General features: G+C 39.0%; 1 protein-coding gene across 1 annotated transcript in view; it reads right to left on the bottom strand.

Moving 5' to 3' along the window:
• The window catches only part of atxn7l1 (ataxin 7-like 1), a 37,969-nt gene that overhangs the window by 1,663 nt on the left and 11,361 nt on the right, over positions 1 to 24,945 (bottom strand). The window contains exons 4-9 of the mRNA XM_037696142.1: positions 13,152 to 13,350; positions 12,586 to 13,010; positions 10,319 to 10,401; positions 2,885 to 3,138; positions 864 to 1,080; positions 81 to 202 (exon numbers count right to left, since the gene is read on the bottom strand). Coding sequence (XP_037552070.1) covers positions 81 to 202; positions 864 to 1,080; positions 2,885 to 3,138; positions 10,319 to 10,401; positions 12,586 to 13,010; positions 13,152 to 13,350 — 1,300 coding nt within the window. The remainder of the gene's footprint in view (positions 1 to 80; positions 203 to 863; positions 1,081 to 2,884; positions 3,139 to 10,318; positions 10,402 to 12,585; positions 13,011 to 13,151; positions 13,351 to 24,945) is intronic.

Genomic DNA, 24,945 nt, shown 5'->3' with positions numbered 1-24,945 from the left:
CCACCTTTAACACTTTCAACTCTTAGAAAACTTTAGTCGTGAATTCCTGTTGACTTGAAGCTCTAATGAAAGAGGCTCGCCTCCACATCTGTGCGTTCAGGTGTTTCTCCACCATGCTCTGGAGCGCCAGCCTCATCCTGTCCCATCGCCTGTCAAACACATAGTATCCCCGTCCCATCAGCCTGCTGCTGAAGACGCAAGCCTGCAGGGAAATACAAGAGGAGCAAGTTGAGATCATTTTAGAGGGGAGAAAAAAGGTAATAACACAAGCAGAGTGAGAAAGAGTGGCTAAATTACACAGGAAAGTGGAGGAAATTACAGCGTTGAAAGGCATTCAATTAAAGGAGCTAAAGCTCCATAAAAGTAAAACAAATATTCCTGGTTTAAGAAATATAATTTTAATTACCTTTTTGAAAAATTTACTTTTGGCTAATCGTATCAAAGGAATTTCTCAATACTTATAAACAATAAACTTTACATTGTAAATACTTAAATAATAGAAAAAGTACAATGTTTGTATGCAAGTGTGACATATTTACACATTTAAATAATTTTTGTGTGAAGCTGATCTAGTGTTTAAATAAATAACATTAACAGATACAAAACTTTGCATCTAAATAAAGAAGAAATGTATTTTTTTTTAAACGTTCAGGGTATCACATACCTGCTGAGTCACCAAAATGTATTAATTCTTGAATTTCTTTAATTTTATTTGTAATAATAAGTAAAACATAAATTTTATTTAGTATTAATCACTACAACAACAAACCTAAATGGGATATACTAGCAGGTGGTGCGGTGTAAAACAGTTTGGGGTAAAAGCTGTGTAAATAAAGGTCTGCATTAGTAGATGTGATACTCGCCCCTAAAGGCCGTGGATGATGGTTGGAGCAGTGAAAGGCTGGTCTTTCCGTGTCCTCTGGAGTCTCTGCATCTCCCTCGTCACTGGAAAGTCGACTGCTGTCTCCGGCTGTGGACAGCCAGCTGTGAGGGGACGTCTCCGGGTGAGGAGCTGGGGCAGGAGGTGCTGCTGGGGGCAGAGGACTGGAAGTTGAAGTGGAGGAGGAGCTACCTGGAACTCTGGGGTGGACAAAATGTAGAAGAAAAGGGGGATTAAAGAAAGCAGAGACAGATTACCGTATGTAGAATAAATCAAGACTGTAGGGCAATTAAAACAAACTTTTATCGTAGCAACTTCCCAATCATTTACTTAATTTGCTCCACATTCTGACTGCAGTTACGCCCCAAACAAAGTCCTTTTTATTATTTTTTTACCAGACTCCTCTTTCAAACAGAAGTAGGAAACGAGTTTCTCATCATACTCAGAGCAGTCTGTGTTTTATAGCACCCCCTGGTGGGAACATATGGAAAAACAAGATGAATGTAACTATTCATGTTTCCGCTCCGGTCAGATTATCCCTGCTTAATTTCCCATCGCAGAAACATGGGTGAGATCAGCCGTTATCATTGCAATGTTTTGTAAAGCTGCACAGATGCAAATACTTATCTGTCATGTTGATGTGTACTTATTCCTTTACAATGCATTTATTTGACAGACTCATTCAGATTTAAGTAAATGGTGCTAAATTTGCAACAGGCGGTCTACTATAGAAAGGTTTGAGCACATTTTAGGACTGATCATAGTAACGAAGCATAACAGATCTCAGCCTCTCATTCTCTTAATATGCAGTAAATGTGCATCAATTGCATATCCATAATTTATGTTGCATATCATTCTCGTATATTGTTTAATCGAAGCTTGGTTTGACTGAAACCTCAGCTGAGGGAATCACTAACAGAATGTCATAACGTGTTTTTAAACCAATCAGTTTTAAGGATTTTCTGAGGGTTGTAAAGACTGCTGGCTCCACTATGGGGGTGTTATAAGAACCTAATGTTTGCTTTCTTACTTCCTGCGATTGTGTAAAAGTTGGTCGACAGTTTGTTTAGCCATGTCACTGCATGCGACATTCACCATCATCAACAACAAAAATGAAGACGGTAGTTGGTAGCTACTGTATGTGTTTGACCTTTGTCTTTGGATTAATGATTACAGCAGCGTTAGATAATGTGAAATAAAGTGTATGAAAAAGTAGAGCTTTGAGGCAAGTACCGTATTTTCCGGCGTACAAGTCACAGTTTTTTGCATAGATTTGTCAGTCCTGCGACTTATACGCCAAAACGACACGTTTTTTTCGACTGATGCAATTTATACTCCGGAGTGACTTATACACTGGAAAAATACAGTACTCATCCAAAACAAAATCAATATTGCGCTGCACATTTTTGAAAAAGAGCACAAGAGAGAAGAGAAAATTGCAACAAGTAAATATCTTCTATTTTAGTGAAGTGCCTTTAACGTGTGAATAAAATGGTCACGAGCTGCAGCTGGAATGGAAGAACGGCGGTCCGGTGTGTTTTGGCTGCTACACACGGGCATATTTTGTGCTCAAGTTACCATCCATCCATTTCTTGAGGCTGTTTTTCATCTTACCAGTGATGTAAATAATGCAGACACAGTGCGTGAACTGGAAGAGCTTTAAACTTGTTCACCCAATAAACACATGCTTCTGTCTGAATCAGTTATCATCCCCTTACGTCACTTAGTAGTCCCCCATCCAAGAAAACACTCTAAAGAAGCTAAAACAAACCTTATAAATGTAGTTATAAAGATCAAAAACAGCTACAGTACTGACCATGCCAAAAAAAAAAAAAAGCAAATATTTGGAAAAACTATGAACTATTCCAGCTGCATTCTGAAAGCACCAGCTCAATGTTTGTTAAACTGCATCAATTAACTCCTAATATTGTAAAAATAAACAATAAATAACAGTCAAATCAAATAAATCAATAAATAAATCAAATCAAATCGACCCGGTCCTACCTCAGTATGTGTGAATTAGCGAGCCGCAGCTTCAGTAAGGACAGTGGACGCTCACTGGGGCAGTGAGACTTGATGGGGCTCGTTGTATCTGGAGTTGCGATACAAGTTTCCTTTCCTCTCTGGGCTCCATCTTTTTCTTTCTCCTTCTCTTTCAAGGCTTCCTTCTCCTTGGCCAGGCCCTTGTGTTCAGCCAGGAGGACGTCAAAATGTTTTGATCGTCCAGGGACAGCTCGGCGTTGGGTTAAAGAATGAGTCTGAAGCAAAATAAAATATATGTTTAGCACAAACATTTTCAGCAAGCATAAATGGAGCACTCACAAAGGCTAGAGTCAAGGTTGATTAGTTTCATTTCCACAGTCACTGCTCCCGCTAACATAGTAAATAGCACCTGAGCCCAGTCAGCGTGTAAATCCTTCCAGGTACTTTGGAGGGTAACCAACCCTCAAACATTTGATTTCCCAACTTTATTTACAGAGTTAAGAGATGATGCTGAAGAACTGGTATTAACTGGTAGCATTGCTTTCACTGGGTGCAATGTTTCCAATATTTACTTAAAGCAAGGGCGTCCAATGTGCGGCCCGAGGGCCATTTGAGGCCCTTGGAGTGATTTTGTGTGGCCCACAACTGCAATTAAAGAATGTTATAATTTAGACCCACAGGCTTAAGAGGTTGATGCAGATGTAGACCTTCTTTAGATTTAACGGTGATGCTTTTTAAATATAATTTTTAGGTTTAACAACAAAACAGATGAAAAATAATCGCCTCAAAATGAGTGAAATTAATTACAATTTAAAAAAAAAAAGAGCTATACTTAATCCCTTTGTCCTACAACAAACCTTAACTGACTTCTACTAAAAAATAAAATTTTGGATAATAATTCATAAAACTTGGCTACATACAACAAGTGTTTTCAAAGAAAATAATTCAGTTGATTTAATAAACTATGGGGATCAAGCAGATATTTTTAAAATAATATAAAGTGATATCATCAGCATACAAGCTGATCAACTTTATCAGTGTCCCTTCAAACCTTCGATGAATCTGTTTTAGCGACTGCCAGCTGGTTTTCAGAACTTCAATGACCCTTTTGGGCCGTCCATGGTCCAAATGGGGGACTGAAGTTCCACCCCCTTTTTAAAAGAACAGTTACTCATGTTAGGCTTTTGCTGCTGAAAATAAACAAAAATGAACTTCAAAGCACAAGAAAACAAAGATTTGCCCCAAAAAAAGTCTAATAGATTAAATTCTTAAAAACAAAACAAAACAAAAAAAGCAAGATTAATACTTATGAGGCTCCTAATGTTCTGGATCTACAAGAATTTAAAATAAACTTTTAACCTTTCTCCAAAGTATTATTCAAGTTTAAAAAAAAAAATCTTAAATTCAAAATTTTCTGGCCCAAGAGTCCTTTCATGTAGATCAGGGGTCTGCAACCTTTACGATCAAAAGAGATTCACCTTCATTCACTAAATTAAAAGTGTTCAGAGCCGCAACAACCTGCTACAATTCAATTCAATTCAAAAATACTTTAGTAATCCTAAAGGGAAATTAAGTGTTGTCATAGCTCATCATCCTGGTTTCATTCAAGAGTTGTTAGATGCTGATAGCTGTGGACAGGAAGGATCTCCTGCAGTGAATCTGGCCACAGATATCGATCCGTCCATAGAGATCCAGCTTGCTGTCTGATCCGGCGGGACTCTCGGTCCTCCAGGGCAGCAGGACTGCCTGAATGCCGAGCAGAATTCCTCTCTGAGTGATGGTCACTCCTCCCAGCAGTCTGCAGAGCTTCTCGTTGCCACGGACAGACAGATAAAGGTGCCGGGAGATGACCCCGGTCCTCCCGCCGTCACAAGCCGAGCTTCCCACTAACTCCAGGACCTCGGTGGCCAGGCACTTAAACACCACCGCCAGGTTGACGGGAATTTGTCCACGGCGCCTCCTTTTCAACTCATTTGGGACTTGGGTCTGTAGTTGAGGTATTTGAGCTTTTGCGATGTTAATCAGCTGCTCCTGGTTGTAAAAAAAAAAAAACCCACCTTGTTGCCATGGTTACGTATCATAACAAATGCCCAAAAGCAAAAAGGTTTCAGTAAAAATCCTTCCAGCGGCACAAAATCGACACCAAAGTAAATAATCTTCCAAAAAAAAGTGATTTACATCCAGAAAAAATAGGAATTAAAGTTTGATTATCAACTGGTGGCCCATGGGCCACTTGAGGTTTGTTCGAGAGGGCTTTTGTGACCAGTAGGGGTGACATTATAAAGATAAAAATATCTAATAATTTATATTTTTTACAATTTAAGACAAATGAAAAGATCAGATTCTTATAGGGGGCAGTGGGGGGGTGTAGTTTTTTTTTTTTTTCATAATTAAAAACTATGAACTATGCAGACCTATGTATATTTTTTAACTGTGGAAAAACTAAGTATATAAATAAAGCATAACGTTAAAGTGAGTATGTTTTACTCCTTGTACATGTCCCAGTATTCACATATTTGCAAAAGAAATGACAGGAAAACTGCTAAAACTAGTCCTTTTCTGTTGCTTGTCCTGAACACCTGTGACTTAAAGGCAATACTGAAAGCGGAGTTCTCTTCAAACTGACTTGGAAGGTTCATAAATCTAAATCCTGACCATCTCCTGGTTGCTGAATACGAATGTGACAGGTGAACAATTTAAATCTGAGAAAAAGAGCAGTGGGAGTGCTTCGACTTCTCATGTTCATCTACACTTATTTCAGTGAGGAGACACACGGTTTGATGATTCCAGCAAAAACACTTGAGCTGCCTGACAGCTCCAGTTGCCAAGTGAAATCCAACCAAGTCATTTTGACATCTCAACAAAAATGCTACTTCTAGAAAGTCTGGTACAATATTACACATAGAAACACAGAATAAAACAGTTAATACATTTTATCAGCTGTGAGAGAAAAGCATTTGACTCCATTTTGATTCTGTGACGTAGCCGTCAGATGCAGAAAAAGCTCAAGCTGGAAGAAATGCATAACGATTGCACGTATTAGTGCAATGAGTGTGTGGATAGGTGCAGATTCAAGGATAAATGTTGTTAAAGCATGTTCGGGATATCAGAAGTGATATTTAAGACCCATATGATGTAAAGTTGCACTGCTCTCTCTCAATCTACCTTCTTGTCAGTGCATAATTGGTTCTGACGGTAAAAGCAACTTGGCCGGGGGTACAGTTTCTGGAACCACTGCTCCACCTGTAATTATAATGCAACCAAAACAGTACAGTCGATGGGCTGGAGGATCGTGCACTAGTGTTGCCAAGAATCATTTATCTCATATTGCCAGGACTAATGATAAGGGTGTTTGTTTGAAGCTAGCTTTTTTGTTACAAAAATATTATTTTGGTTGCTTCCTTTAGAGATCTTCAAAGCAGATCATCTGCTTACATCTCATCCTCTCCCAGCATCTTCTCTGTGTATCCTCTACTGCATCCATGCACCTCCTCTGTTGTCATTTTCATCCTCCCTGGCAGCTCCATACTCTACATCCTTTGTTTAATATATCCACTGTCCCATTCTGCACTTGTCCAAACCATCTCAGCCTGAACTTTCTCTAAATGCCTCAACCAGATTCTAACCTGTCCAATTAGGCAGCCCCCAATGAAATATCTTAATCTCTCCAGGCTCTCATCCACCTGCTCCCTACTCTCACTAAAGATCCGTGTCCTCTGTAAACATAATAGTCCAGGGAAACTCCTGCTTGACTTCAACTGTCAACTCACCCATAATTAGTTCAAACCAGAGGGGGCTCAGAGCTGATCCCTGATGTAATCGCACCCCTACCATGAACCCATCTGTGAGGTCATGGTACTTTTTTCAAAGTTCTTCTCCACAGTGTTAATAGTAAAAGACCCCAAAATGCTATTTGGGGAAAAAATTATACAAGAGATAATCTAATTTAAAAGATACATGTTTGTTCCCTAAAAACATCCCAAAGCAACAAAAAATGTGATTTGAGCAAGCACTATATTAATATACTATATTAATATAGTGTTTGCTCAGTTTAGTTTATTCAGTTTATTCACACACACACAAAAATAATCATAATACATAACTGCAAGATAACGGTGCGTGAATCAGGTCTCCAAAAACTATTTAAAGCTTCTAGACAGAGCCTGGGTACAAATAATTGCATACAGTTTGTAACATGTTAAAATAACATCACAATAACAACATCCAACAGTCCTCAAACAAACTTTGCATATAATACAGATCATGTACCTCTGATCAATTGGTTACAGATCCTACACGTGATCTCAAGTATATGAACAGAGCAATTTGGTTTTTAATTGTTTTTGAAGGTGGAGATGAATTTCAACTTTTTTAAAACTCTCGTCATGCTCATTCCAATCTGTGAGCCCCTCCCAGAAAAGGTCTGACTAGTGATTTTAAGTCTTCTATATTTGGTGTAGATAAGATGTTTATTCCTGGTTTCATAAGTATGTTGTGGAACAATGATTGGAACGAACTCAGTTAATCTATTATTAGTTTTTTTACAATTTGAAACATCAAACAGACGTTTTGATACACATTTAATTCTGTTAGCCGAAGAAGACCAAAACGATGAAATGGACGGGATGTGGGGGCATTATACTCGGATCGTGACACGGCTCTTATTATCTTATTTTGAAGGCTTTCAACTTTCTTAAGATAACTCGAATCACATTTTTGTTGATTTGGGATTCAAGAAAGCATTTTGCAATGGGTTATTTTTCATCTAAAAAGAGAATTCCAAAAACACATTTACGTCGCTTCAGACCCATCACTAGTTTGGTACATTTTAAGTGAAAACTTGGCATAAGTCTCAAACATTACAGTATGTTTTAATTTAACTATCAAAGATGTTTTTACTCAAACGATGTTCAGGTCAGGTCATCTGGATGGTTTCTTTTTTTTTTGCTGAGACGCTCCGTCCTTCATCCAAAAGATCTGAATGAACATTCTTGAATTTGTACCTGGATTAAAATTCACTTAAATTCAGTTCAGTTTATTTAGATAGCGCCAAGTCACAACAGAAGTCATCTCAGGACACTGAACAGAAACAATTATTGAGCATGAACTTTGGTGTTTTGAACCATTTTGGCATGGCTGCCTTAGAGGAATTGACAGGAGAGAGGGTGGGCCCCAGAAACCATTTTATCACCAGCAAACTGCCCCCCCGCCCGCCCGCCCGCCCGCCCGCCCGCACGCACGCACGCACGCACGCACACACACACACACACACACACACACTATGGGAGTTGGTGTTTGTGGGACTCCAGTTTGTTTGTGGCTCCTTGGACTGAAGAAGTCATCTGGATGAAGGATGAAATGTCTCAGCAAAAAAAAAAAAGAAAGCGTCCAGATGACCTGACTGAACATTGTTGGATTTGTACCTGGATTATTGAGCATGAACTTTGTTGTTTTTACTTTCCATTTTTAATAGCTGTTGTGTAAAGTACCTACAATTGTAGCACTTTGCCACTGTCAACTTTCCTCAGATCCACACAACACAGCACCAGTTAGAACCCCCTCACTACTGGTATCCAAACTCAGCCCAGTTTACGGGACCACCTTGTTTGTGGTTCCAAGCAGATTGCTCCGAGTGGCCGATTCTGGCATAACCAGACAGCAGCCGTTGACTGACCAGTGGTGCAACATCACTGGATGACCTGCCCAGAAAAACTGTAAATCTGAACCTCCACTTCCTCGTGTCGACGGATGGAGCCACAAGAATGAGCACATTTACCGAGAGATGGTGCAGCATGGCTACACCTGGACTTATAAGCAGTGCCGGAATAAGACAATGAAATTCAAGTCAGATTATAGGGCGACAAGGATGGATAAGATTAGGAATGAGATAATCAGAGGTACAGCACAGGTTGAACAACTGGGAGATAAAGTTAGAGAGACCAGACTGAGAAGGTTTGGACATGTCAAGAGGAGGGACATTGGGTATATTGGTAGAAGGATGTTAGAAATGCAGCTGCCAGGAAAAGACAAAGAGGAGATATATGGATGCAGTTAGAGAGGATATGGAGGTAGTTGGAGTGAGGACAGACGATGCAGAGGACAGAGTGAGGTGGAGGAAGATGACTCGCTGTGGCAACCCATGAAGAGGGAAAAACCGAAAGAAGAAGAAGAAGAAAGGGCGGAGTGGCTCAAACACAAAAAGACCAGTTATGACCCTGCCTACAGAGCAAGGAAACAGGTCAGCCTCCACTGTAGTGGCAAATCACATACACCTGAGAAGAACCAAGAAGAGGAGAGCCGAGTGGAGCCGCACTTACTAATGGCAAAAGATAGTGTGAGCACTGGTTGAATAGCTAGGGAGGAACTCTCATGGGGTGTGACGAGCTAACAGCTACTTAGCATAGGAAAAGCAAGTTTTTACCATCTAGAATAAATCATACTAAAAAGGTTCCTATAAATTTGAATGCACAGTTAAAAGTTTGTACCACTCATCTCTGTGGAAGTTGTGATCTACACAGAAGTGGGTGCATGGTGGCAGCTCATCGTATCCTGCAGCTGTTAATTAGCATAGCGTAGGAAATGTAGGCAACGCAAACGGTTTCATAAAAAGATTTTGGTCCACTCTCTACAAGGAACTCTTAGTTGTGCACAGTGTGTGTTTGCAGCAGAGAGAAAGCAGTCAAATGTAATTTAGTTCCACTGAAAATGTTAGTTCACACAGAATCAACACTTCTCCACAGCCACATTTTCCTTGTCAACAAAAAGGATGCTTCTTCTCACAAATTGTTTCTGCCTGAGACTCCTTGTAGCTCCTAACAGGTAAAAACACAACAGGAGCTCAACTCAAGTGTGTGCTTTCATCAAAAAAGAATGCCAATAAAACCCCTTTAACACCTTTTCTGAATTCAGGTTTTTCTGCTTTTAGATTTCACAGACATCTGACATATAGTACCTAATACAGCTGTAAAATAGTTCTTTTGCAGTTTTTATGGCATTTTACATCACACATGTCAAAAGCTGACAGTTATAGTACAGACATGATGTTTTTTTGACAAACAACTCCAACGCCTTTCCAATCCCAACTCCTAAAACATACATGAATGCACTGGCTTGATAGTATTATAATTACTTAATAACCAGTCTGTTTGAACAGATTAGTAAAGCTTGGTGGAGGTAATTAAAGGGCAGTAATGGAGTATTATAGCTAAAAGATGATGTAGCCTCATCAAACATCTATAATTACTTCATCAAGTGAAATTTAGGACCTGTAATGCTTCAGCAATGCTACGAAGCTTTAACGGGGAAATTGGCAATACAGATTTATCAGAGAGAAAATTCAAGATTGTAGCTGTGGTTGGAGTCTAGACAGTGATGCTAGTGGGTCTAATATCAATACCCCCACAAATAAAGGTGGCTGTAGGTAAAATGACAGACATTTGTAGGTACTTGTGTTACCTTGCAGGTGAGAGATCTTGTGCAGGATCTTTTAGTCTCTGGGTCTGGCACTCCACAATGCTTGTCTGGGTCAAACACTCGCTCTGTAAAATACAAATGTTAAGACACAAAAATCAAGCATTAGAACATTTCTTTCTTTCTTTTCATCAATAATCAAATGTTATTTGATGAACGCGAGATCGCTGAATGACTACAAGTAACTTAAAGACCAGTTCAGGTTTAAGGCTTACTTTTCTACTATTCTGTGTGAGATCAATGATGGTGCTTTCAGTGTCAACCACGTTAACTGAACCGTCCTTCATGCTGCGACAAATCATTCCTGACAGGACATATTGGCAGCCTGACAAGAGTCACAAGTGAGTGACAGCTGAGTAAACTCTTTCCTGGCTTAATGAAGGGCATCTTAGCAGATCATTCAGTTGATGATGAAATGTAAATTTTAACTCTAAAGGCTGAGTCAGTTAGCAACAAGTGTGTCTAAAATTTATAGCGAAAAGACTTTTTGTCAAACGAATGATAAAACTAAACATCAAGTGAAGTTTGATGTTTACAGGCATAAAACAAAAACTTCTGTTGCTAAAACACATACAACCTCTCTGAAGCTTTGGTAGCACTTGGAAATGCATTAACTCTTACTGGAGTCATAAAAACATATAAACTGAACTCTTTGTTTTGAAGTAAAACTAGCAGCCTGACTACACCCTGTAGTCTGCAGGTTATCTTAAACTGTTGCTGCGTGGAGGCTGTAATCTCATCCTGGCCTGTCCTATAATCCCTGTAATCTTTCTGTTTGCTCTAATGAATAACGGGGCAACAAACACGTGCCGAGACATAAACAAACTCGCTCGCATCTTTACTCCCACCGTTCACGACAGCTAAACACAGGACACTGACAGGAAGCAAGACAGGCAGGGAGAATGTTGAGGACGGTAAAGCAAGACAAGAAAAAAAAGAGGAGAGAAAAACACGACAAAGTGCGAAAATGAGATAAACAAGATGAAGGAGGAGGTGGAGAATGATTAGATGGTAAAAAAAAAAAAAAAAAAAAAAAAACTAAAATTAGCTGCAATAATGTGTTATTATCACATAACTTCCCTAAGGCCAAGCACTAGAGCAGGGACCTGCAAACTTTACAGTCATAAAAGAGTCATTTCTCCCCCTTCTCTCACAACGTAGAACGAGTCCAGAGCTGCAAAACATGCTACAACTGTGACCATCCACTGGCAGCCTGCGGGCCACTTGCACTTGGCTGGGGAGCCTTTTCCAGCCAGTGACCACCCCCGTGCTAAGAGCTTCAAATTAAAATAACACCGCATATAAAAATCTATTGTTTGTTTCATTATGAAACAAATAAATTATTGTGAATTGATTACTTTTATTGATATTGTAAATGCTGGGGGTAAAAAAATTAGGATAATTTTTTATAGCTTATACGCCTTTGATCAAATTTAAACTGAACTACATATGCATCCTTTCTATATTTGTGAAAAATAAATAAAGATACTACTGTGAAATAATCAAGATGTAGTTAAATTAAATCTAAAATTAGTCCATTTTGTTGGCTATTTCACTGACATTGATTAAAATAATCAGATCTTCTTTTATCAGTAAATGTGGTTTTATCAAAGCTAAACGTTTACTTGTAATTCCTATTATCAAATTGTTTACGATATTTTTCTAGAACCTTTATTTTAGTAACTAAGAACCTAGGATGTGTTCAGAAATGCACTTCCTATTTTTCTTCTCAGCAACTTACCCTAAAGGTTTTAAAAAATAAAATAAATGAGCTGGATTTCAGAGTAAGATGGCACTGAATGGCTGGCAGTTGTTTTAATGACGTGGCTAACAGGCTAACAAACTACTAGCATAAAATGTTTGACATGAACGTGACAGAATGGTAATAATAATACAAGAAAACATGTTATTCACATTTTCGCAAAAGAAACAGACAGGAAAACTATAAAAACTAACATCTTCTGATTTGGTTACGAAGGTCATAAAGATAAGAGAAGGCCATAAAAATATAGAAAGGTATATTTCTGTTTCTGTGACTTTAATTTAACCCCTTTGTTCATTGAGCAGCCAAACATTTAGTCCTGTAGCGCTAAAAAAAGGACTTTTATTTAAAAAGGGCCAAGAATGTTTGCATGGATTCTTATAAGAAATTTTAAGCAAAGCCTCAGTAAATGATATGTAAAAGAAAGAACGTAGAACTATAAAAAAGTTGCACTGACATGTATGACATTTACTGAATGAACATGTCTGACCTGAAAGTCTCCTGTGTGACTTGGAGGGAGTCTTAGTTCCATTCTGCTGCTTCTTGTCCATCGGTGAGAGTGACGGCAACAGCGGCGGAGCTACAGGTCGGTGAGAGGGCGAAGGTGACGTGGAGGACTTCCTGTCCAGTGCGGAGGGAGATGGTGTCGATGACGCCCGTCTGTCCAACGGAGAGCGAGCTGGACTGGGTCGCCTATCCAAAGAGGATGGAGGCGTGACGGAGCGCGAGGTGAGCAGCCCACTGCTGCCACGACCATTGGTAAGCTTTTCACCCGAAGGCTGTGAAGCTGGGGGGGTGAAGGAGGACTTGTGTGAAGAAAGACTGGAGGATGAGGAGGAGAGGCGAACATGCGATGCAGAGTCTGCTCGGTTTAAACAAGGCATCTTCTCCAGACTCACAACTGGTAGTGACACACTGGGGGGAGAAAAACAAGTGCAAATTAATATTTCAGAGGCGTTAAACACAACATGTGGCCTTAATCAGACTCTGACTGTTTTTAAAACTACTCTGGGGTGTAAGTATGTAATCGTGTTAAAAAGCAAAGTGTGCACACACCATGTTTTGTTCCGTGCCCCCTTTGGTGGGTAGACTGCGAGCGGCGCCTTGCTGAAGCGAGAGTGAGGGTAATCTTTGGGGACCCTGAATGCCAGAGTGTCCCCGGGGCTGGGAGCCACAGCGGGGGCCACTGCAGGTGCTTTGGGCTTCATGGGAACCAAGGGGCTCCTGGAAGGAATTGGGGAGCTGTGTCGCTTCTCTGAAACAGGCCGAGACAAAAAAAAAACAGAGACAAATATTCACGTGATGTTGCACAGTAAATGCACAGAATACATTTAATTAAAATTTAGTACACTCATAATCATGCATTGCCAGTGGGTAATTTTTTTTTATCCTTTTCTCCAATTTGCAACAAATTAGCACTTGAGTGTCATGCTGAATGAACCTTAATTCTGAAAAAGTTGGGACATGGTGGAAAAGAAAAATAAAGAACAGAACGCAATGGTTTGCAAATCTCATAAACCCGTATCTGAGTGACAACGCAACAGCAAACGAATCAAATGTTGACTGAATGTTGTGTTCACATCTTGTTACTTTTTTTGAATGACAGAGGTTTAACCTGCATTTGTGGACGGCACGGAGAACTGTTTACAATGTGTGGAAGTGTTCCTGACACCACGCAATGATGTCCAGAACAGACTCAGACCCGTTTTCAGTGCAGTGATGCCTGAGGGCCTGAAGCTCACAGTCATCCAGTACAGATTGAGATTTCTACAGATTCTTAAATTCTTATAACACTATAAACTGTGGATGATGGGATATCGAAAGGCCTCCAAATTTTCCACTGAGGAACATCTTTTTCAAGTTTTATTCCCCCACTATTTTTAACAGCCTCTGTAGACTAGTGAACCTCTGCCCATCTTACCTTCTGAAAGATTCACTGACCAGTTGCGAGTGAACATAATTTGTTGCCATGCGCTCTTTCAGCTGCTTTTCATTCATAACAATAACTTGTACAGCCTTTTGTCGTCCCTGTTGTATCTTTTTTTGATGCGTTACTGTCATACAAGTCAACCTTCACCCCCCCAAAAAAGATAATTTCTTTTTTTCACATGTTGACTATGCTCTACTGTAAATTAAAATATGGGTTTATGAAATTTGCTAAATTTATTTACATTTTATATGTCCCGTTTTTTTTTAACAAGGGGTTTTATGTCACTTAAACAAACATTTAGATGTTTTTACTACCCTGGAATCAGATGTTTCTATTGTATCACAAAAAACAAACAAAAAAACAACAACCTCAACTTCTCCACGAAAACGATTTCCAAATCATTTTGTTGCAACTTTTCTCTAATTAGCATCATGCCCGGCACTAATCTGAAGTGTCCTTGTGGGATGAACTCCATCATAATGAAGTTCAATCAAAAGCCAACAATTCTAAACTCCTTTTTGACCCAAATCTGATCAGAGGATGTGAGTGCAAACTGCAGGGACACACAGTGGGAAATGCAGAATGGAGTGAATCACAAGGCGATTGGGGGGGGACTGAGGAAAGGAGCTTATACACTTACGGTTTTTGCTATGCATGTCTTTGTGGGAGCAGGGTGGGTAGGGGGGTGGGGGGTTTGTGGTCCAGGACTGTCTCTCTCTGTGTCTGTCTCACAGGGAATCTATAGCCCAGCTACCTGAATGAAAACAGAGGGGTGAACACGTCGTAAACGCTCAGAAATCAGGGGGGGGGGGGGGGGGACAAAACACCGAACACACTCGAAAACTGTCTTATTGTGCAGCCAAGAACAAAACTCTGAAACCAAGTGAAACGTGTAAAGATGTACTGTGTCCTATTCTGCTTCTGAAGTGGTGTAAAGCAGTGTTTTGTTGTTGGTGTTTATTTTTAATGAGACTGGTCCATAATTTAGACTGAATTTTCCCGTCTGTTGATACGAATCAAAAAGTTCAGAAAGTGGGAAAACAGTACGATGTGCCCTGAAGAGAGAAGCTCAGGTAGATGTTTTACTTCCACTGGAGTCATTGTTTCTGAATAGCGCAGGTCAGTGTCACTAAAAATAGCTCCCTAAGCAATAAGTTACGTCGGCAAGTATCGGATGTCAGGCGAACAAAACTTTGTTTCTGTTGTGGTTTGCACCAATAAAAAAAACAGCAAAAAAATAAAAGGGATCTAAGAAGCATTAATGCTACGGGACTTGCAATAGTGACGGCCGATATGCTGACAAAACTCATATTTGGTTCTTGCAGTTTACAAAGCTGATTACTCAGGGAGAGAAATGTGATTGTAGGTTTCGACTCCGTGGATGAGTTAGCTTCTACTGTACAAATGTAAACAGTAGTACTTACATCTACAGCGGTCATTTCTAAGCCAAACCCAAAACCCAGCCCCGACCAACCCTGGGCCGGGCCGTTATAATGTGATTAATGTGCGGGCCGGGCCGGTGTCGGGCTTTGATGCCGTTTTACGAATCATACAGCACAAATAAAATGAGAGGATGAAAAAGGAAAGAAGAGCGGTGCAGTTAATCAGACTGTGGAAGAGATTGCTGGCGCGTTGTGCAATAATTGTGCACGTGGGCTCAGGCTTCTGCGGTTTTACGAATCATACAACATAAAGCAAACTAAATAAGAATGCACAATATAAAATTGTGTTAATCTACTTGTTGAGGAGGAGGCAGGTCTGACCGGCTGGTTTAAAAAAGTCGCATTAAGCTCAGATGGACAACCTGTCAGCGTCCGCTGACTCGCCGGTTGAAATGTACTTGCGACCTGTCCAGGGTGTACCCCACCTTTCACACAGTGACTGCTGGGCATGGGCACCAGCAACCCCTGCTACCCAAAAAGGAAGAAGCGGGTAAAGATAATGGATGAATGGATGGATCGATCAGCTGATCACTGGCCGTGCGCGTCTTCGCACCTGCTGTCATCTGTGGTGAAGGAAGTAGCAGCATCTACAAAAGCCGAAGCGAGCAGCACATTTAATTTAAAAAAAAAAAATTCATTTTCCTTTACCCTTTATTTATACAGGTAGTCTCACTGAGCCACGAGAACTCATTTTCAAGAGAGACCTGTTTAGGGAGCAGATGGTGATGGTGTAAATAGCCTTGTTCTATATTTTTCCAAATAATTTTGCTCTAAAAATAGTTTTGTTCTTCTGTATAATAGCCTATCTTTACAGTTGATATTAACATACAAAACGCATAGCCTAAAATCCATTTGGTGACTTGTTAATAAACAAATCTTATATCTTCCTTTCATTATGAGAAAACAAACTTTGTGTTCCTTTCATTATGTTTTTAAAACTATCATGTCAAACTGATTTGCTTACAAAAGCAGTAAAAGCGTAATATATTTTTTTTTTAAAGTCCCCCGATAATATGAGGCTAAGTGGCAGGACAATATTTCAGAGATTCCAAAAATACCATCACAATCCTGGCACTCTTTACCTGGAGTAGTGTGAAAGCAGCCTAAAAGTGGTTTATAGCTAAACCTAGCAAAGCAATGGAGAAAACTTAAAATTCATTTCTGTATCCAAGCCAAAAATTGAGAGAACTTACAAGTGATCAGTCTTTAAAGAATATTTTCACTTTTGAAAAATAAAGAACTAATTGCTAACAACTAATGGTTACACCAGCTAACAAAGTAAATGGACTGTACTTATACAGCACCTTTTTTATCTTAACAAGATACTCAAAGAGCTTTACAATCTGTGCCATCATTTACCCATTCATATAGCACTCTACTAGATCTCTACAAAGACTAATCAGTGTGTTATATTCATACACCAATGGGACACACATCGGAGGCAATGAGGAGTTCAGTGTCTTGCCCAGGGACACTTCGGCATGTGACTGCTGGTGGAATCGAACGCCCAACTCTCGCATTGGAGGGCGACTGCTCTAACCACTCAGCAACAGCCACACTGACAAAGTACAATAAAAGAAGCGGCTGACAAAATCATCCATCAGGCCAGCCACCTAAAACCTGTGCAATACATGGCGAATCAATGGCATGCATTCTGCAAGGTCTTCTGTCATCTGTGCTCTTTTTCACCGAGGCAAAAGAATGCCAATCAGCATGGAAACACTGGGAATGCCACACGTACCATTATATCAATTCAACCTGGTTGCTGACACTGCTAATCCCCAGCATTGTATGAAGCCAGAACTTGAGCTGTGCATACCGTATTTTTCACTGTATAAGTCACAATTTTTTTTTTTTTTTGCATAATTTGCATGCCCTGCGACTTATACGCCTAAGCAACGTTTCTATGGATTTTTTCCCATATTTATAAACCAATTTTTGGCTGAGATATGACCGTTTCAATTAATTCTAACATTGAAAATATTGAACACTACCATTTTCAGCCACTAGATGGCACTCAAGCAGCATGGCATGCCGTTGTATCATGTAATAGGTAAAAGTGGCCATTAATGATACAATCGGCTTACCATAGCCTGCCACCATCATCTGCCCGGAGCAACCGTTAAATCAGCTTCATTATAGCCGATTAGCTGCGCTGCCTCGGCACACCTTTACTGTAAAGTTGAGTTAAAAAATGTTTTGAAGTGGATTTCTTGTTAAATTTTAAAGAAATGGACAGCGAGTTACCCTCTGTGCGTTCATGTTTCCACATATCGGCTTGTGAAAATGCAGCTGATTTAACAGTCAAAGTGCATTTATTATACAAAAGTTAAACAGACACACCTTTGCTATAATTCTGAGCAAACAAATAATTGTTTTTAAGTGTTAATCTAGTTAAATTCTTGTTAAAGTCCTCCTGTGCACGCTCCCGCGGTCGCCATGCGGCAGCCGATCGATTTTTGGCACAACACCGGCTCACATTTCTGGGTTCGGCCCACATTTCTGGGTTGGCAGCGTTGATGTGTAACAAACGTGACGCATCAGTGGTGATGCATAACAGATGCAACATATACGGCAAAGCAACGTATTTATAGATTTTTCCACTTTATTAGACATATTTGGGCTGATGCAACTTAAAGGGCGGTGTGACGTTTACGGCAGAAAACACGGTAAATGTGACGGGTCAGCGGTGACGCATAATAAATGCAACTTCTACACTGAAGCAACTTATATGTTATTTTTCCTCTTAATGATGCTTTTTTGACTGAGGTGACGTATACTCTGGAGAAACTTATATGCCGGAAAATACAGTAGTTGTATCCTTCAATATATTTCAAGTCAATTTTGTCCTTGGGAACGTCGTCTTCGTTTAAATTTATATGGACAAAAGCATTGGAGGCTGCCATTACACATCATCCCTGATCAATGCAATTTATTGCGCACAGAAACCCATGCCTCAATCATCAACATTTAAACACTTGCACAAGCGTGTAAATCGACTTTTGTACACAGCAACAACTCGAGTCAGCCCAATCACAGATGGTTCACACATCTAATAAACATTAACCTACAGAAAAATCCTACATTTTGTTACAAATTGGTGTGGAACAAGCTGATAGTCATTCACAACTCATACTAGAAGTGGCAACTGAGCATTCAAGATAATGAGTATAACAAAAATCAGAAGATAATGAAAACTATTTTCAAGTTTGAAACACAACAGCAATAACTCAATTATGTTCAACACATAAGGATCTTAGTCCAAAACTCTGATATGAAAGGAGGCTGGAGATACACAGTCCTTAAGAGGTTGCTACTAGGCCTTAAATTTAATCAGAAACTCTCATACTTTATATATCACCCCATATGATAGTTTATGCTTAACACTGTTCAAACAGGAAACACATTTGCACTCTAGTTGAGAAATATAAAAGAAGAACGCTGTTCTTTCTGTGCTTATGAAATAAATATAAAAAGACATAAATATGCCAGCAAAGAAACCTATGAATTTATGATTTGGATTTTCTGACTGATGGATTCTGTTATCCTCAGACCATGTCATGACAAACAAAAGTACACAATATTTTTGCCTTCTTTTCAATGATGCCAACAGCAAATAGCACGAGAATTCGCTGAACAAAAGTTGAAAGACAAAACAAATGCTCCTAACTGAAAGACAGCACAAGAGTGCTGAGTCAAACTTGCAACCTGTGTTTGTTCAGAGTGCATGGGTGTAAATATGCTGCAGGTGACCGAGTGTGTGTTTAGGAGCATCTGAAGTATTTATTGAAGCAGAGCAGGTGTCTGTATGTACATGTACATACATGAAGGGAGAACCTTTAAATGTATGTGTTTGAGTCAAAATATGTAGGTGCAGCAGTATCCATGCAAAGCAAACTTTTCATGGTTATCTATAAAGTATAAATATAGATATAGTGGGATTAATTTGTGCATGCACTCGTGTGTTTGTGTGAGACAGGTGTGTAAATAACCAAGCAGAGGCAGACAGCTGTATTCAGAATTAAGGGGTTAAAGTCCAGAGTCACATTCGAAGGTATGCAGCACACGTTTCAAACATTTATTCCCAAGTTCTTTTGTGCAGATTCACATATCAGACTTGCACCATTGTAGTCAACTCGGCTTTTTAGTTTAAAGCTTTTTTTTCCTCTGATTGAAATATTTCATTTTGTGCACCAGGAGTAGGACGAGTTAAAACTTAAAGAAACATCAGATTTTCTTTTGTTGAAACACTAAACTTTTCACTGGCATGTGACTGTACTCGTAAAGATTTCAAACCATTTGTTGTCAAGATCTGGAGTTACCATAACTACTGTAGTAGAAACTTGTTACAGTAAAGTTTTCTATGATTTTTCCAGCTTTTCTTTAATGAACCCTGAAGAATACATAAGTAACAGCTGAAGTTAAAATATGACTGATTAGTGCTGACTATGAAACGTTTGTGTGGTTTTTAAATGTCCAGTGACAAACATGACGCTAATCATGCTCCACGTTAGCTTCTATGGCAACCAGCAGTTAATTTTTGCACTTTTTATTAGGTGTGTAAACACATTATTTAGTGTTTGTTTATATAAATTAGACCACAGCAATTTAAGCTTCAAGATAATCAAAATACATTGATAATCATTTTATAAATCACAATTCAGCCCTTTGAATCAAAACTGAATTAAACAGTGAGGCACTTCAAGATTCCCACTCCAATAAGATCCATCAGAAATATTGTAAACGTAAGTTTCCCACAAGCTTTATTATGCCTATGGGCCATAAAATAAATTTTATTATTATTGCTATTTGAAAATTCAAATAATCAATGTGTAATGTTTATTACAAATCCATCTTTGGGCTCATTGTGAAGTCTGTAATGCTCGTGAGTAAAAAATGTGTTTATTAAACAGACTTTAATGCAAGACTTTGCGATATATATTTAATTATATACTTGTGTTTTGTCTTATTAATTTGCAGTTGTTTTGGAAGGAAGTTTACATGTTTGCAGAAAAGGCAGAAAATAACTAAATTTGCCAAATAAAAGTTCATCTTGCCACGGCACAAATTGTTTATTATCTTTACAAATAAAGGATATACTCCAAACAAAATCATAAACCCTATCAATAAATATAAAACTTGTGCATCTTGTAAGACTGTATCATGCAGAATGAATAACGAACAAACAAGTAATTTTTCCACAGAAAAGCCTGTTTTTGTATTTTCATTTTATTTTTTTAAAGCACATCTCAACCAGAAACGTCAACAGCTAGCTGGAAGCTAACTATGCTGATTTACAACACATGGACAAACGCCCAGGCAAGGTCATTAACCCGCCTGACCACAAGGGCGCCTTCCCTGCTATGCTCTGGAGCTTGCTCGTTGTTATGGCGATGCTGAGAGCCCAGCTGGCTGCTCAATGGCCTCTGACTCATCCTGTGGGTGGAGCCAGGGGGTGATGAGGAAGAAGGATCTCAGAGCTCAGCTGAGTTTGTTTATGTGGAGCAGAGGAGGAGAGAAGAGGATCTCACACAAGAAAATAATAAGAAAAAAAAAGTTTTGTGTTGGATCAAACCACAGCTACTGTCTTGTATAAAAGCATGTACAAACCGGATTCCAAAAAAGTTGGGACACTAAACAAATTGTGAATAAAAACTGAATGCAATGATGTGGAGGTGCCAATATCTAATATTTTATTCAGAATAGAACACAAATCACAGATCAAAAGTTTAAACTGAGAGAATGTATCATTTTAAGGGGAAAATCTGTTGTTTCCAAATTTCATGGCGTCAACAAATCCTAAAAAAGTTGGGACAAGTCCATTTTTACCACTGTGTGGCATCCCCCCTTCTTCTTACAACACTCAACAGACGTCTGGGGACAGAGGAGACCAGTTTCTCAAGTTTAGAAATAGGAATGCTCTCCCATTCATGTCTAATACAGGCCTCTAACTGTTCAATCGTCTTGGGCCTTCTTTGTCGCACCTTCCTCTTTATGATGCGCCAAATGTTCTCTATAGGTGAAAGATCTGGACTGCAGGCTGGCCATTTCAATACCCGAATCCTTCTCCTATGTAGCCATGATGCTGTGATTGCTGCAGAATGTGGTCTGGCATTATCGTGTTGAAAAATGCAGGGTCTTCCCTGAAAGAGATGACGTCTAGATGGGAGCATATGTTGTTCTAGAACCTGAACATAGTTCTCTGCATTAATGGTGCCTTTCCAGACATGCAAGCTGCCCATGCCACAAGCGCTCATGCAACCCCATACCATCAGTGATGCAGGCTTCTGAACGGAGCGTTGATAACAACTTGGGCTATCCTTGTCCTCTCTGGTCCGGATGACATGGCGTCCCAATGTTCCATAAAGAACTTCAAATCGTGACTCATCTGACCACAGAACAGTCTTCCATTTTGCCACACTCCATTTTAAATTACCCCTGGCCCAGTGCAAACGTCTGAGCTTGTGGAGCTTGCTTAGAAATGGCTTCCTCTTTGCACTGTAGAGCTTCAGCTGGCAACGGTGGATGGCACGGTGGATTGTGTTCACTGACAATGCTTTCTGGAAGTATTCCTGAGCCCATTCTGTTATTTCCTTGACAGTAGCATTCCTGTTTGACGTGCAGTGACGTTTAAGGGCCCGGAGATCACGAGCATCCAGTAGAGTTTTACGGCCTTGACCCTTACGCACAGCGATTGTTCCAGATTCTCTGAATCTTTTGATGATATTATGCACGGTTGATGATGATAACTTAAAAGTCTTTGCTATTTTAAGCTGGGTAACACCATTCTGGTATTGTTGCACTATCTTTCTGCGCAACAATGGTGGAATTGGTGATCCTCTTACCATCTTGGCTTCTGAGAGACACTGACACTCTGAGAAGCTCTTTTTATACCCAATCATGTTGTCAGTTGACCTAATTAATGTTAATTGGTCTTCCAGCTGTTTGTTATATGCTCAATTTCCTTTTTCCAGCCACTTATTGCTACTTGTCCCAACTTTTTTCGGGATTTGTTGACACTGTGAAATTTTGAATCAACATATTTTTCCTTTAAAATGTTACATTTACTCAGATTAAACTTTTGATCTGTCATTATGTTATATTACGAATAAAATATTGACATTTGCCATCTCCACATCATTGCATTCAGTTTTTATTCACAATTTGTTTAGTGTCCCAACTTTTTTGGAATCCGGTTTGTAAAATAAAAATAAAATATATTGACATTACTATAAAAACACAGAACTTGTGTTAAGTTTATACACTTCTGATGAGTAGGAACAATAAATAAAATCAAAATCACTCTAGCTGAGATCTGTTAAAGAAAATCCTGCTTTATCTGAGAAGTTTTCTGTTTAAATATGCAAACCAAAATTTTTAATGAAAATATTTTCTGTTTTGCATGTCTGCAAACAAAAAAAACCTACAAAAAAAAAAAAAAAGATTTTTTTACACCCTCATCACTTAAAAAAATATTTTCAACAGCCCTAAAACCCATGTTTGTATCATTATAGTCATATTTAGATTGTACAAAATGTTTTAATACATTTGTTCATTTATCTAATTTACATGTACACACAACCACCACTTGCACACAAAATCTTAGGAAACACTATCCAATATTTCATGAGGGCTCGTGATTGGATGAAATCTTTCAAATTTGATTTAATTATGCTAATAAACAACTAAACTAAGGTGCACCCACACAGAGACAATGACACGATTAATAAATGATTTGTCACTGTCATGAAATGCAAGCAATAAATAAAAAAGGTAAATAAACCAGAAAAGCTATATCATACAATGCTAAAATGTCTTAGCTGATGTTATTGATTATTCAAATATGTGTTTTTGGCGTTTTCTTTGATGGGAAAAAAGCTATAGAAGCAAAACTAGGGATGCACGATATTATCTGCATAGTATAGGTATCAGCCGATATTAGCGATAAAGTTAAATATCGGACATCGGCTATTCCATCAAAATAACTCTCTGATATTAAAGGCATATATATATAAAAGGTATTTGCATACATATCTATATATATAGATAAGCACAAAGTTATGACATCACGCGTGCCTACCTGATCTGATCATGGCGGGAGAGGAGGAAGTGAAAATGTCGGCGGTGTGGAAGTTTTAAGTGTCGGAAACTGATAGCAGAACTGCTATTTGCAATGACTGCTCAGCGTCAGTGATGCAAGGAGGAGCTAAAACAAAGTCCTACAACACTTCGAACCTAATTAACCATCTCAAGAACCACCATTCTGACCATTACGGTGAGTTCATGGTGGCCAGAAAGGAAAGCGAGAGAGCGGTCAACTGTGGAGAAATAAAACCTCACCAGCGGTCCATCTATCCAAAGACCATGTAGAATAATGGATTTTAATTCCACAGCAGAGAAAGCTATGTAGTCTCTGTAAGTAGGTCTCAGGGAAAAAATATCAGTCTTGGTAATTGGCCAAATAAGTTCCAACATATTGGCATATCGGATATCAGCCAAAAATCCAATATCGTGCATTTCTACAAACAACCGTATATAACAACACATACAACATAAAATCGAATACACTATAAACATAAAAACTAATTTAATCAAGTAAAAAAATGCAACTGCAAGATGTGGCATTGTAAGAAATGTACCGGTAGTTGTAGAGATTTAGGTAACAAATAAGGACTGTAAACAGAATTTATTTCGAGGTTTTTACTGTAAACAAATTACAAAGAGATTGTTATAGTCAAAACAAGCAATGAGAACTGAAACTAAATAGTCATGGTACACTAAAATTCTGATTGTATACATGGTCTGCGTTCTATATTAAGACGCAAATCGCTAAAATAGTCATGAAATTATGATTTTTTTTATCTCTTTTTTTAACCAAATAAAAATTTAATTAAATACCTCTAAAAGATTTTAAAAGTAGGATTAAATTGTCCGACACCTCAGCTATTAGTTTGAATTCAGCCAACTGAAGCAACAACAAAACATCACTTACATACAGAACAATTGTTTGAAACTTAGAAACAAAGAGCAGCTCGAGCACTGGTAAACTTACGAGTGAAATGAAACCGAAAGGAAATCCAGAATTGATCTGATCTGCCCCACAGCTCCATAAATCCACAGCCAGAGAAAAGTTACAAAACGAACAAACGGAGAGAAAGAGAGAGACTCATGCTCCCACCAACGGCAACAGCACGAGCCTCTTTCATCATGCGCCTCACACAGCACGCCACGGGCAGGAGGGAGGTGGGCAGCAGGAGAAGGGGAGTGGTGGGAGACAATGAATTATCAAAAATATAAATAAAGAAAAGAAAACACAGTGGAGACCTGATTTATTTAAACATGTTGCTTCAAAAGCATACATTTGCAGTGACTCGTGCATTTTCGAGCATGTTGTGCTGCTCAGGGGAAAATAGTGCACGTGGAACGCTGTTTGAAATACATTATGCGAACAAGAGTCGCCCTTATAGAACTTGTGTTT

The sequence above is a fragment of the Nematolebias whitei genome, chromosome 22, assembly GCF_014905685.2.
Source record: "Nematolebias whitei isolate Nwh7 chromosome 22, NemWhi1, whole genome shotgun sequence".
Lineage (NCBI taxonomy): Eukaryota > Metazoa > Chordata > Actinopteri > Cyprinodontiformes > Rivulidae > Nematolebias > Nematolebias whitei.
The sequence above is the reverse complement of the archived record's forward strand: the minus strand, read 5'-3'. Positions and strand labels throughout refer to the sequence as shown.